This window comes from Xiphophorus maculatus, chromosome 3, assembly GCF_002775205.1.
Source record: "Xiphophorus maculatus strain JP 163 A chromosome 3, X_maculatus-5.0-male, whole genome shotgun sequence".
NCBI lineage: Eukaryota > Metazoa > Chordata > Actinopteri > Cyprinodontiformes > Poeciliidae > Xiphophorus > Xiphophorus maculatus.
The window spans coordinates 28048624-28066049 of NC_036445.1; the positions used below are offsets into that span (position 1 = coordinate 28048624).

Genomic DNA, 17426 nt, shown 5'->3' on the forward strand with positions numbered 1-17426 from the left:
TAGCTGTGATGCTTGCAGAGAGGAGGATGTCTGGTTATTCCAAGCACTTCAGACTTCTTCAGAGCTAATGACGTGATAATCCTTTATGTATGTAGTGCTGGTGGTAATAACTGGATTTGTGTCTGCTGTGAAAACTGCAGGTATCGAATCTTAAATGTTGGATACCGTTGTTGAAACGAAAGCTCTTCATCAATACAAAGTGGATACAATCATACAATACAATCAAGTGGATCCTGAGTCATTAAGCGGGTAAATTAATTCAACATAAAGCCATTTGTCCTTGCTCATTTACCTTGAATTTCTTGCACAAAAAGAGCCAATAAAAATATAAGTTGAGTTGACATTTGAATGGACTTTACTATAAGGAACCATGTTAATGGAAAAATCTTTACTATGAAGCTATGAATAGAATTACTATTATTGTGTGAGGCTTTTTTGTTGTTGTGCAAACTACAGCATGAATAACTGGATGCTTTTCTGGTTTTTTTTTTTTTTTTGCAACTTGCATTGGATTTTTAAATAGATTTTCAACACTTAGACTGATTTTAAAACGAGAGATTTTTTTCATATCACTTCATGAAAAACATATTTAGTAGCATAATTGAAACAGCTGTCTGCAAAGAGATAATGTTTTTCTATACACAAACATAAGAAATGTTATTGCTCATTTCTAATTGCTTAGAAAGACTAAATCTCATTGGTAGGAAAAGTTAGGAACTTTGCAGTTCCTCATTGTCCCAGTTCTCTTTTGCTAACGCCACTTAGTTTTGGACCTTTAAACTTGTATGTGAGGCTGTTTTTAGACGAGCAAAAAATAGCTGAACTCTGAGCGTCTGGCTGTGGTGATTTATGTTTAGTGTTGAGTTTGGTGCCATCTCAGCAGCTTCTCTGCTTGCTGAGGCTGCTGGTTGTTCTGCTTCAGAGCTGCAGCAGACGTGCAGATCTCCGGGTCCTGCATGACCACAACTCGGCAACATGATTTCACTCATCACCTTTATGGTTTTAGATACAAGGTTGCTTATCCTGCTACTTCTTACCTCTCCCCACCCCCTATGCTTTTCTTTTATTGTCCATTCGTTTATTCACTTATAGTCTAACCTCGCTTTTGTGTATTTCACCTTTTAATTCCTTATCTGCTCCTGTCCTCGTTTCTTGACTATTAAATTAATTCACAGGAGAGTCGTTAATCAGGCTGAGCTCTCCAGTAAGCCACTTGTGTGATGGCCTAAATATGGTGGTGCGACGGAACATCTAGCCAGACCAAAAGTATTCATACAGCCCAGTCGGTTTGGTAAGCACATGGACCAAACAAATACAGCGTTGTTTTATACCTGAACACAGGCAGAATATTTCCGCAGGGAACCAAGTGGGCAATGCAGCGTTAGAGGACTCCCAGCTGCCATTAAACTCTGTTTACTGGCAACTTTTAGGGTTTTCATGCAGCATCAGTGGAGAAAGGAATGTGGGCCGAACCACATCCGCATGTCAACGTACAAATTTTTGCAACAGCAATAAGGTCTGAAGTTTGCTTTGCACTCAGCTGATTGCTCACGTGAATCAATGTAAGGCTGTGCGTAAACATCAAAGGTTCTGTAGAAAAATCAGCTGCAGTCCATATCCAGCTGCCTGCAGCGTTCAACCAGTTATTGCTTATTATAAACAAAAATAATAATAATAAAACAGTCTATGGTCAGCTCTATTAGTGCCACTTTTTATTTGAATCTCTTGATTGAAGCAAACTGAAAATGTACAGAAACATGACTCGAAATTCAAAATAGATATGGAACTGTGATTTTTGCATATCTTTACTCCCTACCTAAACACATGTATCCTGCAGGGGCTGGGAAGTAACGCTGCTTCCCTTGTGGTAGTTTCCCATTTTCCCATTTTCCTTCTAGATTGAAACCAAACAGGTGTTGGAAAATACTGAATAGATTATGTTGAATCATTCAAGTTTAATTATTAAAGTGTAATAAACCACTACAGTGTCAGGATCTGTTTACCGTTGTTTTCCACGCTTGGTTTCAGGTATTAATGTTTCCAAAGTGCTTAGCGCTTTAGCTAAACACATGAGCTAAAGCTAACTTTGAAAACATTAAGCGCACTTAGCTACCCCTAAATAAATTTTCAGGATAAATTTTCTCAACATGTTTGATACCCACCGTGCATTAGTTTCCACTAAATATCATGTTGGTATGGGGCTTTATGCTTTAGCGTAGCTTTCGTTAGCGGTGCCCACTACTGCATATTGTATTTGTACAGTTGTAAGATGAACTTAGGTGACCTGGACCACAAATTCCTCATCATTTACTTCTTCTTAATATAAGCATCATATTCACATTCAGTCGTGGTGATTGAAGCCGCCTTCATTGCTGTGTGTTACACAGAATATAGTAACTCCATCTTTCTAATTTAGCCTTTTTAAAAGTTAGATTCTGTGTTTTTGATACACGGACAGGTTGTGCATATTAACCTTTGGATTGCTGTTTGGTCCTTTCTTCTCCTCTGTCACTAATAGTGAAAAAACAAGTTTTTGACTTTTTCCTAACAGTTATTATGATACACTGTCCTTTCTGGGTTCATCCAAGCACAGCTATTAATGCCATATCCATACTACAACTGTATGGTCTTCAGCTTCTCTAAATGAATTACCACATTCAAATTAGCTAATACAAATAAAACATGCACAATACATCTTGCATTCAAATGCGACACGTTTCCTTTTTTCCCCAAAATCTACAAATAAACTTCCAGGCTGCATTTTTAGATATTTTTTTTAGCTGCTGCTAAAAATACAGTATGGACTACCTCTTTGGACTGCGGCGAAGACGTCGGGAGCTCTGATGTCACAGAGGAAGTCTGATGAGACATTGAGTAGAAAAATACCGTGGTGAGGCTAATCATAAACCATGAGTTTGACGCTTCCGCTTCCCACGAAACTGGTTAAGATACATTTCCTCTTTTTTTTCTTTTTCTTTATAAGCTGTCGTGTTATGGTGACGACGTGTTTTCTCATGAAAGATATCAGCTGGCTTGATGTCAGCGGTTTGTATCATATTTTTCTTTGTCTTTTCCTAAGGTTAGGCAGTACTCAGATCCCATGTCATTCCCCTGTGATATCTCCATCTGTTAGAATTTCAGTATGTGTTACTGTGAGAGGAGCAAGGCAGCCAAGAGCCGGCCCGTTCCAACATCTTCTGAAGTTAACACCCAAATGTCTGTTTTACCTCAGAACATCCGCTGAAGGTCTGAATGTTCTCAGCTGAGAGAAAAGCCAGAGAATAACCTAGTTTATGACAAGCCTGCTCAACTTGAGCTGCAAGTTACTGCAAAGCTCTTACAAGTCTATTACTTTCAAATTAATTCCCTTGGGTAGAAGATTCCCATACAAGTTATGACTATTAGAGATCCAACGATGGTGCACAATCTCCAGTTTTTGTAACTCTTTTGCCTCTTTTTTCTCTCTAAAAGTGGAAGATATAAGAAAAGTATTAAATGTTTTAAACATGAGGGCATTGGTAAATCAAAACTTGGCATTTGGAGAAAAAATGAGGTTGCACAGTTTGGGAGAGAGCAGGAAATAGGTTTATCCTATGGTTGTGGTAGCTAGTGCAGTTAGCACATCAACAATGTGGCTAGAATTCCTAAAGTCTGAGAGTATTTTAGAAATGCTAGCTAAGATTACCTAACATTTACAAAAGGATGCTAACACATCCAGATATTGCATGTTCCATTATAGACACAGGTTGAAAGCTCAAAAGGGCAAAAACAGAGATGTACACTTTAGCTGTATTTCAGTTAGCCTTCCTGTTAGCTTCATAAAGTCTCACTCTCTCACAGACTGTATAAACCCCAGTCATAACTCAACATATAATTTAAAAAGAGTTTCCTTTTAAATTATTTCTTAGATTTCTGTGCTTCCTTTGACTGTTTTTTTTCCAACACCACTTTGTACTGGTTGTACTTTAGGTTTCGCGTCTTCGCTGGTTTATAATCTGTCCGGCTTATTGTTGAACAAACTGAAAGTCATTTTATTCTTGACGATTTCTTGATGCAACTCCATTGATGCAGCATCTTGTTAAGCAGCAAAGATTTTAATCATCCTAATAATGGACGTACATAAGTGTGTCTTTGCTACACCAGTTCTACTACGTAATACTACCAGAATTTTGACCTATAATACGTCAGTTTGACTTTACTATGTGCTGAGGGGACTGCTAATTATAGCGCCGTCTGTAACGTAGCTCTGTGCCTTATTTGGTTACCGAATTTTGTTCCCGTACTAATTGTCATCATATCTGAGTTAGACGAAGCCGGGGAAACTGCATCTCCAGACTGCAGGACTGGTCTGCATCATGAGCACCACGAAGAATGTAAACTGAGAGAAGAGAGCGCTTCACAACTCTGCGCGCTCACTCTTGGGTATCCTGGTTTATGGGCGCCTAAGTGCTCTTTTGTGTTTGTTTGCCTCGGCTCTCACATGTGAGTCCCGAAGTCACAGCCCTCCTCCCTCCATGCCCCCCATTACGCTGTGTTTACACCGCTGGAGGGCTTCTCTGATGCTTGACCTGGCTTGGCCTCATCACTTTGGAATGCCTCCAAAGTTCTTAGACTGTGAGTGCTACTATCTTCCAGGCAGAGTACGCCTGTGACTTCTGGGATATTAGAGTATTTTGTTCTTGTTTAAAAAAAAAAAACAATTGTTCAGATTTTTTCAATTCTTGTCTTCTGATGTGCATGTGATGTCCAGCTGCGTGCTCCCTGTCGCAGCGGCTTATTATGGAGTTTGAAGTGAGACCGAGTTTGATTATCTTCAAAGGATAAGAAGTTTATTTTTACAGCAACACGCATCAGATCTTCTGACTACGACAGTAGTAGACTAAAGTTCGGCGTTTTTGAATTCCGCCTGAAGCGGAGCGGCGAACACAACTGAGCGCTCTGTGTTTGTTTGAAATCGTTCAATCTTTTGCTGACGGTGTTGTTTTTTGCTAATTGTGTTCTGTAGGACATAGGAATTAGCACCTCGCTTGTGGCTGTTGAAGCGAAAAGCTTATTTTCAGTCTCAGTGATAAATGGATTCACAAAGACAACAACTCAAATTATAATCCTTACATGTTCAGCTCTGCGCACCAGGTGAAGTGACAGCAATGGGAGGAATAAAAGGTGTCTCTCTGTGGTGGGTGAAAAAGGAAGAATAAACTGTGTCAAAGATACAAAAGATGAAGTTGGCAGCACGTGCCGACTGGATTTGCAGGAAGGAGCGGGCACGTGCGCCTCGATACACGAGCCTTGGCTGAGATGGAGGCAAGGAGAGGAGAGCTACCTTCGCTCTGTTCTATTTTGGTTTTCGCTCGGGATGAAGAGCCAAGCTGAGCACCATCCTCTAAATAAGTGATGGGAGAGGATGTGGATGCTTTTTCTTTGGCGTTGGGAGGATTTTATGCCGTGATCCCCGCTGCCTCGTTGCATCGAGCAGCCTAATTTAGCAGCACAGTGCACTGAAAAGTGTGTTACTAAAGGAACAGATCCGCAAGAATGCTTCACAAGTAAGATATTTAAGATTTAGACGTAATTATTTTTGCCTCTTATTTGTCATTCTAACAAGGAGTAAAATGTGTTACAGCCAGTGGTAAAAATGTTAGGATGGTGAAGTCAAGTCCAGCAACAAAAATGTTCAAAGTGCTTCACATGATAGTGTTCCATACATCTCATATACTCAGCTTTAAACTGAACATTTACTGCCTTTATTGTTTATTTCAAAAGGCAAAGTGCAGTTTGTCAGGCCTATTTGATGTAAACAATGGCAGATTTGACCTTTCAAGTTAACCTGCACAAACAGAAATCAATATGTTATGTTAGAAAGCATATAAACAGAAATAAAAAAAAACAAAACAAGCTAGCAGGAAAATAACTAAACAAACCATTTTAATCAATATATGCATTATTTTAGTGTTTAAATTATTATTTTTTAATGTCTAATTTGATATATCTCACGTATGGCTTGTCATAAATCATAAAAAAAAAAACATAAGATCAACAATCCTCTACTGGAAGCGGTAACTGGATGTTGAGTGGAAACTTGCTGGGATCATCTGTAGAGCAACAAAATGTTCTTGTATCTTTTCAGCAGTGCTGAACATCAGATTAGACTCTTAATTTAATCTGTACATTAGATTAGCCTGAAATCTGATGCACAGATACAACCCTTTGTTTGAGCAAATTCACCTCTTTTCTCTGCGCTAAACAGCTTTATCTCTGGAACACAGGTTGGTTTCCTCGCATGAATTATTTCCTTCAGGTCCAATTACAACTGTTCTGTCAAAATGGTACCAGAATCTCGACCATGACGTTCCACATCAACAATATGGGCGATTCTTCTGGGACAGAAATGGAACAAAAACAGAAAGACCCTTTATTTTCCCACACTGGGGAAATTGAGGTGTAACAGCAGCAAAGTGGCAGAACATGGAGAACAAAGTTCTCCATCGCTGGACTTGTGAAGAAGAAAAAACTGAGAAGGAAGCATGAAATTATTTCTCACCAGGTTATCAATGCGTTGTTTGTGTCCATGTAGGCCATTAGAGATAATGTCCCAAACACATTTAGTTTTTTTGTTTACACCAATTACTATAAATTGGAGCATTGTTGTTGCTGTTGACAAGTACAACTTGGTTCTAAATACAGAATGTCTTGATTTCACGTCTCTAAAATCAAGACCATAAATTGTCTTAAATTCATTGGATACAATACGTTGGCCTTAATTAAGTCTTAGATGTTGTTGTGGCAGGTCTATTTCATCTCTTGTATTCTATGTAATTTTCTTTTTTCTTGTGGGTCTTCACTGTTACACAAGAGTTTGAGTTTGCATTCACTGCGTTCAGCGACTCAAGACTAGCTAGCAAGGTGTATTAGCCTTGCTAGATAGCAAGGAGCTGCAAAAATTGTGATTAAGACAGGAGAAAGGCCTGAGACGCATGAACATGTTAGAGTCAGTAATCCATTTTCCTAAAGTCTTCAGAAAATGTTCTGTTTATGCCAACATTTACCTCCTCAATCACTAACAGGAACATTTTATAGATTCCTCTTGTTGTAATTCAACCTTAAAAGATGCATTTGAGGATTTTCAGAGAATTACTTCAATAGATAAGCACAACTTTTATCCCATTTATACACTTTAACAGATTATAATGTGTTGGGTGATTTATGGAGGAATTAAAGGACTCAGAAACCTTTATGTATCGTCAGATGAGAAAGCAAATCCAAATGTTTAGAGCTTCAAACTATATTGCGGTATTTTTTTGTGGCCAGAAGAATGAACCTCCACAGAGCTGCTGATGTGACCAATGCTAATATTAGCAGCACCTAAAAACCTGAAAACGACACTGAAACAAAAGTTTTCATCTCTACTGCTAACAGTTTCCAGTTCAGATCCCTACAGAAACTTTTGACTCAGCTGAAAACCGACATTCGTTTAAGGCCGGTTCTGAAAAACGCTCACACTTAAAGCTGACCCACCTGCAGATACTGTCACTGTTCAGTTTCCCCTCTGGCTCTAGAAGGCTTTCTGCTCTTGCTGACCTAGATGGAATCTGCAAATGGACTCCATGCAGTATGCAGCTTCTCCGTGGAAGTAGGCTGCAGTGTTTCACACAGAGGAGCAACTTTATTCTGAGCAGTAGTGCCGCCGGGAGCACAAATCTGCACTTATTCTGTCTGATAGTAGAACAACAGTTTCCTGTTTGGGATTTTTGAAGCAGTGAGAACTGGAGGCGGACAAGTTGATCCAAAATATTGATAATATTAATGCCAATTCTGTATCTGTACTAGATCAATATTAGCGTGCTAAGACTGATACATTAGTTTCAAGTTCCATCTTGAATTTTTATGTTATTTTTTAATTGAGGGTTTGGTTTTTTTTGAGGTTTCTCAACTCTACCTCAAAAAAACCTTCTGATTTGCTCTCAAAATTGCTCTTTGTTTAGGTAAATTCTACACAAATCATGTTAATACGTTATTGATGCATTTTGTAGATGCCTATAAAATTTCTCCAACTTATATCCTCTGTGTGAACAGAAGAATTTAAAGAAAAAAAAACACAAAAAACCCTAAAGATCAGAAGTTTGATGACATATCAAACTTAAATAAAAATGTATCGTATCGGTATTAGTATCGGTGATACAGGCCCTTTAGTTACTTTATATTGGATCGATACCTAAATATAGAGTGTTGCACACCTCTATTGAGGACAGTTAATGTTTCATTTGCAGTCATTCTCCACATTCAGCACTGATCCATGATCTCGACTGTTTAATACAGACTGCATCAGTATCTCTGGCCCAGGCAGAAACAGAAGAAAACTCAAATATTTTGACTTATTTTGATTTATTGGCGAACAGCTGAATAAACCAATTACATCTAACGTAGCCTCTTTGCAAAAGACGATTCCCAAACTCCTTCAAGACGAATACATCAACTTTATACGCCTCTCGACTTGTTGTCCAGAGCGATTGTGACAGCAGAGAAAGCAAAGTGACTTTCTCTGAAAACAAAACACAGCTGTGACGATGTTATTAGGGAAGAGAGCAGGGGGTCGGGGGAAGCAGCGGCAGCCACGTGAACTCAGAGTGACTGCCAGGTGGCTGTGAGAGATGCTGGCAGACCTAATGACAGCTTGTTTTCATTGGCCTCCGCGGATAGGACAGGGACGGAGCGGGGATAATGGGTCAGAACGGGGAGAAAAGGTAAATGGCAGTAATGTTCTGCTCAGACGAAACAAACCAGCCAGGCTGTGGGGGAGAAGGTGGGGGAAATAAGCGAAAAAATACAAGAGGAGGAGGAGGAGGAAGAGGGGGGCTCAGTATCTCCGGGTAGAGCTTGTTCATCTGCAGACCAAGCAGAGGTGCGGCTGAGCAGCCCCGCGCTCTGATTGGTGAGGCGAGACACTGCTCCATCCCTCCCTCCTCCTCCTCCATTACCCCCACCCCCAGCTGAAGAAAGAGGTGCAGCAGCAGCAGCAGCGTCAGACCCAGACGGCACAAGACTCCAATCCAGACGCAGCGATTTTTTTTCTTTCCCCGCAGCATCTTCCCTAGGATGAAATCTCCAGAGTGTCTGCGGACAGGCTTTGTGTTTTTCATCACTGCTACCCAGCTCTGAATAACCGCATCTCCATCTGCAACCGGGCTTATAGATTTTTTTTTTTCTGTAGATAAGCTTTTTTTGTTTGTTTTGTTTCCTTTAAAATTAACCATCCTAAAAGGAAAGGACAGCCGAGATCTTAAAAAAAACAAACATTCGTTGGCTTGCGCTGAAGAGGAAGACTCCGGGTCGCCATGGGCAGGCAGGGGAACGACGCCTCGGCCGCGGCTCCAGGGATGCGCATCCAGTGCTCCCAGAGCAAGATGAGCCTGTCTGCGTCGTTCGAGGCGCTGGCCGTCTATTTCCCCTGCATGAACTCCTTCGATGAGGAAGATGGAGGTAAGACGACATCTGGGGAAATGTCACGCGCGTTCAGCTTCTGCTGGCTTTGGGGTTGGTGGCGCTGAGCGAGCAGCCGGGAAAGATGCACCGATTTTTTCATTTTTATTCCAGTTGGGAATTACGGCAGGTTGAAAGATGGAAATTCAGTTATCCTTGGTTTCGGTTATCATTGGTTGATAATGAAGTGATGTTTATTTTTTTCTACTGACACCAGTAACAAAGATGATCTTATTAAAAAAAAAAAAAAACAAGAAGAAGAAGCCTGACTTTGTGGGTTTGAGGATTATTTTCTGTGTTTTGCTTAGGTCAGGACCCTTGACACGTTGTGACATTGTGCCTCAAATTATTTATTTAATTGTTAATCATTTGATCAACACTCGAAACTAAAATTTACCCCAACAGTATTCGGAAGTAACATTTGCTATTTATCAATTTTGAACAAACTCCGACTGTCTGAATGCTGCCTCTCGCCTCATTCTGACTGTAATTTGCAGAAATGATTCGCCTGGTTTGAAATGTTGTGGTTTTGAGGTTTATTGATGAGATCCGTCTCGTCACTGATTGGCAGAGGAGGTTCGCTGCAGACGTCAGAGACAAACCTTTGTCGCTGCATCTCCTATTGAAACTTTGTGAAGAGCAGGAAGAGGAGGCCGGCTCAACAGCTGAGCTTTCAAGGCTGAAGAGGTTCATTACTGCAAAGTGTGTGTTTGCACAAAAGACCAAGAATCTTCTAGACACGTGACAACTACACACACTGGCAGAAAATGACAGTGTGTAACAGAGAAAGCATTAATATAAATTATTTATGAGCAATTTGTGTCCTTCCAGGGTCAAGGGTGTTGGATTGTTGGACTCATTTTGAAGTCATGTGACTGCATGAATAAAGGTTTCACCATTCACATCCTGTAAATCATCTGACTCCAGGAAGAATAAAGGAAGTCGTACACCTGAAGATGCCATGACAAGAAGAGGCGCACTGATCAATCGGCCAGAGATTGGAATCAGTCCGTTTACTTTTTCCTCACTGGAGGTTGTTTAGCAGATCCAATACTGAAATTTTTTTATTACAGGCATCAAAACCAACAACTTCCACAATTTCTTGATAATAAACATAAAAAGTACAGACACAACAAAACTCAACAAAGCTAATTAAACTTCTTTGAGTTTAATACATATCAGATAACGGTTAGGTGTCATACTCATACACCCTAACCTGGATAAATGTGGAGAATTTTCTCATGAGTTACTTTTGGATTCAAAACTATTTCCTCAATCAGAAAAAAAACTAAATAAAACTCTGGCACTTTATTTTTCTTTAATGTGCTATAGTCCTTACAAAAATGGATGTGGTCAAACTTGCCCATCAAAGATCACCTGACATTGGTATCAGCCATGGAAAACCTTGATTGGTGCATCTTTACAGACGTCGTCTTGTTTTGCTTTTATGAAAATAAATAAGGCTTTTGGGTGGATAGAGAACACAGAAAGACGTGGAAGTAGCAATTAATTAGCATCACAGTTGAACACAGGTCTCGGTATATTGTAAAAAGAAACATGGATCTGTGCTGGAGTTCATCTGTTTCTGCTACCTGCCTCATCGGCGTACCATAATGACAGATTTTCAAATACGGAAATGTGAAGGTGACTTTTTTTTTTTTTTTGAACAGGTGATAACTATATTTGTGAGTGGGTGTTGGGTCACATCGGCCTGTGTGGTAGGAACCTTTCTTTGTGTGTTCAGGTGTTTCCACCCGGAAGGGGGAAACGGTTTTTGGTTGCAGAAGTAACTAGGGGTTGTCGAGACGCCGAGCATTTGGAAACGTGTTTGGCTTCAAGTGGACACTGACGAGATATAAAGAAAATAAATAGATGACCTGCATAATGAGCAATGGCGGCTCACTTTAAATGACAAGGCAGTTTTCAGTGAGTCAACAGGTGTATCACCTCAGTGCCTTAAAGGGGCAGTGCTATGTGTTTTCCAGGCACATATCACCATTTTATAGTGCAATTATTTGTAACTATGTTACCTTCAGCTGTAACATCCCATGTATATTAAAAGAAATTTGACTTCATAATTTAACATCTTGAAATTGGGCCTCTGTCTCTTTAAAAACTCCTGCTTTTTCTGAAACTCCACCTTCAGGAAGTCATCACAACATGGCTCCTCTATTAACCCTTTAACAACATTTTTACCAGCGTGTCACTCAGAGGTAGCTCGTATAATGAGCTCAGCTGATTGCAGCTGGCTAGTCTGAAGGAGCTGAGTGGGGGAGTCGCAGCGAGGCAGGAGCCTTTGAACTTCGAAGCTGCGGCTTAAAGGCGGAGCTAGGTCCAACCAGGCGTCTTGCACAGCTGAATGGTTGCCAAGGCAAATTAAACAATTTCTCAAACATGCATGAAAGAAACATTATAACAAGATATAAAGCTCAAAAAAATTGATTTTACATAATACTGCCACTTAAAAGCATTAGCTTTGCCTGTGCAATAAGAATTGGTCAAGTGATGAGAGCGATACCTGTAGTTTGTGTAGGTATGAGCACTGCAGTAACCATAGTAACCGTGTGATCGTGGACTGTGGATGAGCAGAAGCAGGTTTGATGGGGGAAGGCAGTCAGCTGTCTTCTTGGATCAGTTTGAAGGGTTGAGCTGGGAAGCATGGAGGATGGCAGCGGATTATGAACCCACCGCGGTTCCTGTGGCAGTTGGAAGTACAAACTGTACTTGATAATCTGCTTGGCATGATATCCACACAGCGCCACCGGCGTACGGAGATTTATAAATCGGAATTCTTATACGTTTGTGACATGATCTCAAAACCATCACTCGTGCTGGCATTAAGCAAGAGTCCAGACAAGGTTCTCTCTTATGAATAAAAACAAGCACAAGGCTTTTCAGCAACCGTCCGCGTGAATAAAGCCTGACTCGATTCGCCGTCATGAATTCATCTCCCTCTCTCTGTTTCTCTTCTGTCTCTTGTTGCCACTGTGTGTGCAGAAGCAGGAGGTAAGAAGCTGCGGAGCACCGTCCAGAGGAGCACAGAGACGGGGCTGGCGGTGGAGATGAGGAGCAGGATGACTCGGCAGGCCAGTCGGGAGTCCACAGACGGCAGCATGAACAGCTACAGCTCAGAGGGAAAGTAAGAGGACAGACAGACGGACAGACGGCTGCAGCCGTTGCATGATCAGTTCAGACTGAAACTGTGAAATGGTACCTGACCTAACGCCGTCTTCAATCTGATCTTTGGCTTTCAGCCTCATCTTCCCCGGAGTGAGGCTCTCCTCAGACGCTCAGTTCAGCGACTTCCTGGATGGTCTCGGACCCGCCCAGCTGGTTGGACGGCAGACTTTGGCCACTCCGCCAATGGGTGAGAAGAAACTTGTGACGTTTTGTTTTTATAATAAAAGAAAACTAGTGATAATAAAGCTTTTGGCTTTTTAAAAAAATATCTTGTTCTTGTTCCTGTTTTTTAGGGGACATCCAAATAGGCATGGTGGAGAAAAAAGGAGCCCTAGAGGTTGAGGTCATCAGAGCCCGGGGCCTTGTGGGTAAACCAGGATCCAAGGCACTGCCAGGTAGTTCATGTTTTCAGACAGACCAAATGTAACTAACTGTATCATTACATATTCAAAATCAGAAAGAGGATTATTAAATAATTTGTCAACTGTTCCAATGATAAAGTGATATTTACCAAAACATCTTGTAAGTACTTAACTGCTTCATCTGAACTGACCTGAGTTGAATCCTCAGTTCAGGTTTCAAATGCATGCATTTTATTGAATATGTAAAAATTAAAGTTGGCCGCCGAGGCTGGCTTCCTGCTGTTCACGTCAACCAATCAGATGTTGGCGTCTGTATGACGACACACTGTCTCAGTTAAATGACCGGAGCACAGGAACCATCAGAGCCTAAAATTAATCGTGTTTGGAATAATGAATTCTGGTTTGAACTAACGGACTTCAGATTTTCTTATTGTGTTTTTAATAAATAATTGGTACATTCAATGAATGTGTTTAATGTTATTTGATTTATAAAAACTATAAATGAAGGTTTCTTTTTAGCGGTGGAACTTGCATAAAGTGGCGGAACTTTATGTAAATGCAGGGTCTGTAATTTATTAATCAATTGCATTGCATTTAGATCAAAAACCAAATATTTTGGTTTGCAGCACTTTGCATCATCAGATTGGTGCAAAGTGCTACGATAGGTAATCAGCTTTCCAGAGGTCCAGGAACTCCTGATTGTTCATGAAACATCTTTAGTAAATTCTTAACTGTGGACACTGACGTTAGCGTTTCTGTGCAGCTGCTACATGTTTAGCATTGAGATGCTATTTTAGGCTTGAATAGCTTTGCTAATAGGCTAACTCCTTTAAGCACAACCTGAACACAACGATAGTCTTTTCCAGCGTCCCGTCAGATGTTTTTTTGAAGCAATAATTGACTCCCATGAGCCAAGAGAACAAGCTAGTTTCAGCTAGCAGCTAGCTAGGCCCGAATCTGTTTTTGCTTTTTGGGGGAAGGAGGTTAACCCACTGCACTGTAGCATTTGGGATTCTTAATACACAACAAGCAGCGTGTCAAAACTGTAACTCACCGTTCTCTCTTTTGTCAATTCCAGCACCATATGTAAAGGTCTACCTTTTGGAAAACGGAGCCTGCATAGCCAAAAAGAAAACAAAAGTAGCAAGAAAAACTCTGGACCCTCTCTACCAGCAGCAACTGCCGTTTGAGGAGAGTCCAGGAGGGAAAGTTTTACAGGTGACAAAATGATTCTTTTGACTGGTCACCTCCTCGTTTGTTCAAGATGTTTAGCATTTTCATCACTTGTTGCGTTTTTTTTTTTTAAATTTATTTAATTTTTTACATGTTTTTTCAGGTCATTGTCTGGGGCGACTATGGCCGCATGGACCACAAATCCTTCATGGGAGCAGTCCAGATCCTGCTGGACGACCTGGACCTGTCCAACATGGTGATCGGCTGGTACAAGCTCTTCCCTCCTTCCTCGCTAGTGGACCCCACGCTGGCCCCGCTGACGAGAAGAGCTTCCCAATCCTCGCTGGACAGCTTCTCGCGATCGTAGCAGCGTTGCGGACCTAACAGCGTCGTTGTAGCAGCAGCCGGTGTTGCGATTTGCAGGTCACGAGGCCCCACCCCGGTCACACTGCATGCTTGATGTTGTGTCTTCTGAGCCTGTTTCTAGGGGCGCAAAAAAAAAACAACAAAAAAAAACCAACACAAAAGAATTAATAAAACATGATCCTGTGTTTTAAGCAAAAACGTTGCGCACATTGTGCACGTGGCGAAGCGCGTTTGCAAGCACCCAGCGGCAGGGAATTGCCAGGTGTTGTTTGTCATTCGGAGGAAGCCGGGACGAACTCCTTAGCACGAGGAACTCATCGTTTCCGGCTTTTTCTTCCAATTCGAAGCCATGGGGAGGGGCCGACACCGGGAACCACTAAATGAGTTCCGGCAGAGGCCCCTTTTTAGAATGAAAAAAAAAAAAAAATCAATGTTATGTTGATTTTTAACATTTTTTCCTGTTCTTTTTTTTATTTTATTTTTATGTCTGTGTACTTTTATCTGAATGGGGGTGAGGGGGTGACGGTGTTTCTAACCAGATGCTTGGTCACACCATGCCAACAAACCTAGCGACATAAATGCAGTTGTGGAGACTAACACTTTCAAAGAGGGGGAGGGTGTGTGTGTGTGTGTGTGTGTGTCTATCTTCCTACATGCAAGACAAATGCATTGCATCCTCTGGGTTTATGTGCTGATCCATCTTTGCTGGTAAATCACCAGTTAATCAGGGGCAATACTGAAGTGGCCACCCACCAACACTCCAGAATACACAGTAGCAATCCCAACCCCATGGAAAAACACACACAAAAAAAACGAAGTACGACCTTTTATTTTCCTCCTTTGTTGATATACCGTATGAAAAATCGAACTATAGTTTTTTTTTTTATTTATTTACCCCTTTTCAGTTCATTTGCATGGGCACAAACTCTTAGCTGAATTTAAAAAGAAAAGTATATATATATTTATTTTCTTGAGGCTGTAACATGCAAAAACAAAAAACAGAAGAAAAAAAAGCTGAAGAAAACTAAATGAAACAAATCAGCCATTTTCAACGATTTATATTATTTTTAAAGAAATCTTTAACTAGTGCATGGTTTTCAAGGGGAGCGAATGCAACATTGTGGCAAAAAAAGAGACGTTAGTTTATCATTCTTTAGACCATTCATGGGTGTTTTGTTTTCAGACAGACAGATAAGGGAACTTTAAAAAAAACAAAAACATTTGGAGTTATTTAAGAAAAAAGTGACAATGAAAATAAATGTTATTTATTTCATTGTAAAATGCTCCAGCCTTATAAAGAAACATTATGTGCAAATTGTACATTTTTCTTTTTCTTCCTGGTCCCAGGGTACTTCTCTTTGTAGTATTCACTGCTACCACCACTTAGTTCCCTGATATGGTCCTAATTTTAGGACTCAGTTACTTTACAGTTCTGCATTGTTTTGAATACCTTTTCTTTTTTTCTTATTTTGTTTTGAATTGAATTTGATTTCACAAGCATGTTGAAAAGGATTTTCTGCAACATGTCTTGGGCACACCTTACAGTAACTCAGCATGTTTTGATAAAGACGATATTTGGACTTTTTGCAGATTCTTGTACAGTGCATGTGAACTTTATTACTTTTCTCCCTCGCAATTAATTGAGCAGCAAATTAGACGTTGGTCTTCCGCGGCCAGTTATCGAGGTCTAAAACAAGATAAGAGAAAAGAAGAAGAAGAAGAAGAAAAAAAAAACAAAAACAAAAAAACATTCCATCCCCAAAGTCATATTTTCTTTCAGAATTTTTGAGGGAAAACAGACAAAACAAAAGAGAAAGAGAAAAAAAAGTTTTATATTTTCTCAAAGCAGGCAAAATAAATGTGATTTCCACGTATATTTATTTCGACGCTGTCGTCGACAAACATGCAAAAACGATCCTTTTTGGTGCACCGAGGCACCCGTAGCGTCATTAAGGGGCCGCGGCGGCGCAGCGGGAGGCTGTGGTTCGGTTTTACAAGCACTCTTAGTGAAGACGAGCAAATCACAAGTTTAAATAACACTGGGGGATATTGCCACAGAAATCATTGTTTGTTTGTTTTTTGTTTTTCTTTATTGGTTTTTTTGAATGAAAATGATATTAATTTACTATATTTTTGTTAATTTCATTTTAAAGCCAAGACCAGTTTATTTTTTATTTTCTATTTTTAGTAATTACCAATACTTCCCGTGTCCGGGAGGCATACGAGTCTTACAGTCGCAGTATGTCTGAATGAAATGGAACTGAGGCATCGTTCCTTTCTCCACATGAGAAAAATCATTTAAAAAAAAAAGATGCATTTTAATATCTAAAAATCAACTTCGTCCCTGTAACAGAATACAGTATATATTTTGAATTTACTGCTCACTGTACATACCTTTAGATGTCAGAATTTGAATAGACCATAAGCAGATACCTATGTTCTCTATTTGGAGCAGGAAAAATGCCTCAGGATGACAAAGACATATGTTGTTTCTTTTTGAATGCCTTTTTGATTTCCTCTTTTTTGGTGCAATGTGTTAATGCCAAGGCTATGTCTTGGTGAAGTATGGTTGAGTACAGAGATTTATGTAAGTTATTTTTCAAATTAAAAATAAAAGAAATTGATATTACATTGATACAAATGGTTGCGTTTTGATTGAGCGCGGACGAAAAGCACCAGAGGAGCAAATGGAGTCGGAGAAACAGAAAGCGCCATTTACCTTTCAGGTCTGATTTGGGGAAAACCTAAAAGGAAAAAAAAAAAACAGCTGGAAGGATGAGCTCAGAGGAAAAGTTAGGCTTTACATTATAATGCCGCATTTCCGCTTCGCTAAGCATCTTCGTAAAGCCCCTGCAGCATAAATCATTT

General features: G+C 40.2%; 1 protein-coding gene across 49 annotated transcripts in view; it reads left to right on the forward strand.

Annotated features, from left to right (window-relative positions):
- The window catches only part of rims2 (regulating synaptic membrane exocytosis 2), a 157397-nt gene extending 140204 nt beyond the window's left edge, over positions 1 to 17193 (forward strand). For 48 of the 49 annotated variants that reach the window (XM_023330850.1, XM_023330855.1, XM_023330876.1 and 45 more), the window contains 5 exons: positions 12475 to 12616; positions 12732 to 12844; positions 12951 to 13052; positions 14098 to 14237; positions 14356 to 17193. In XM_023330850.1, the coding sequence (XP_023186618.1) occupies positions 12475 to 12616; positions 12732 to 12844; positions 12951 to 13052; positions 14098 to 14237; positions 14356 to 14559 (701 nt within the window). In that variant the 3' untranslated portion in view covers positions 14560 to 17193. Of the gene's footprint in view, positions 1 to 6036; positions 9478 to 12474; positions 12617 to 12731; positions 12845 to 12950; positions 13053 to 14097; positions 14238 to 14355 lie in introns of those variants that run through there. The other variant, XM_005807496.2, reaches the window with a different exon arrangement.
- The last annotated feature ends 233 nt before the right edge of the window (positions 17194 to 17426 follow it).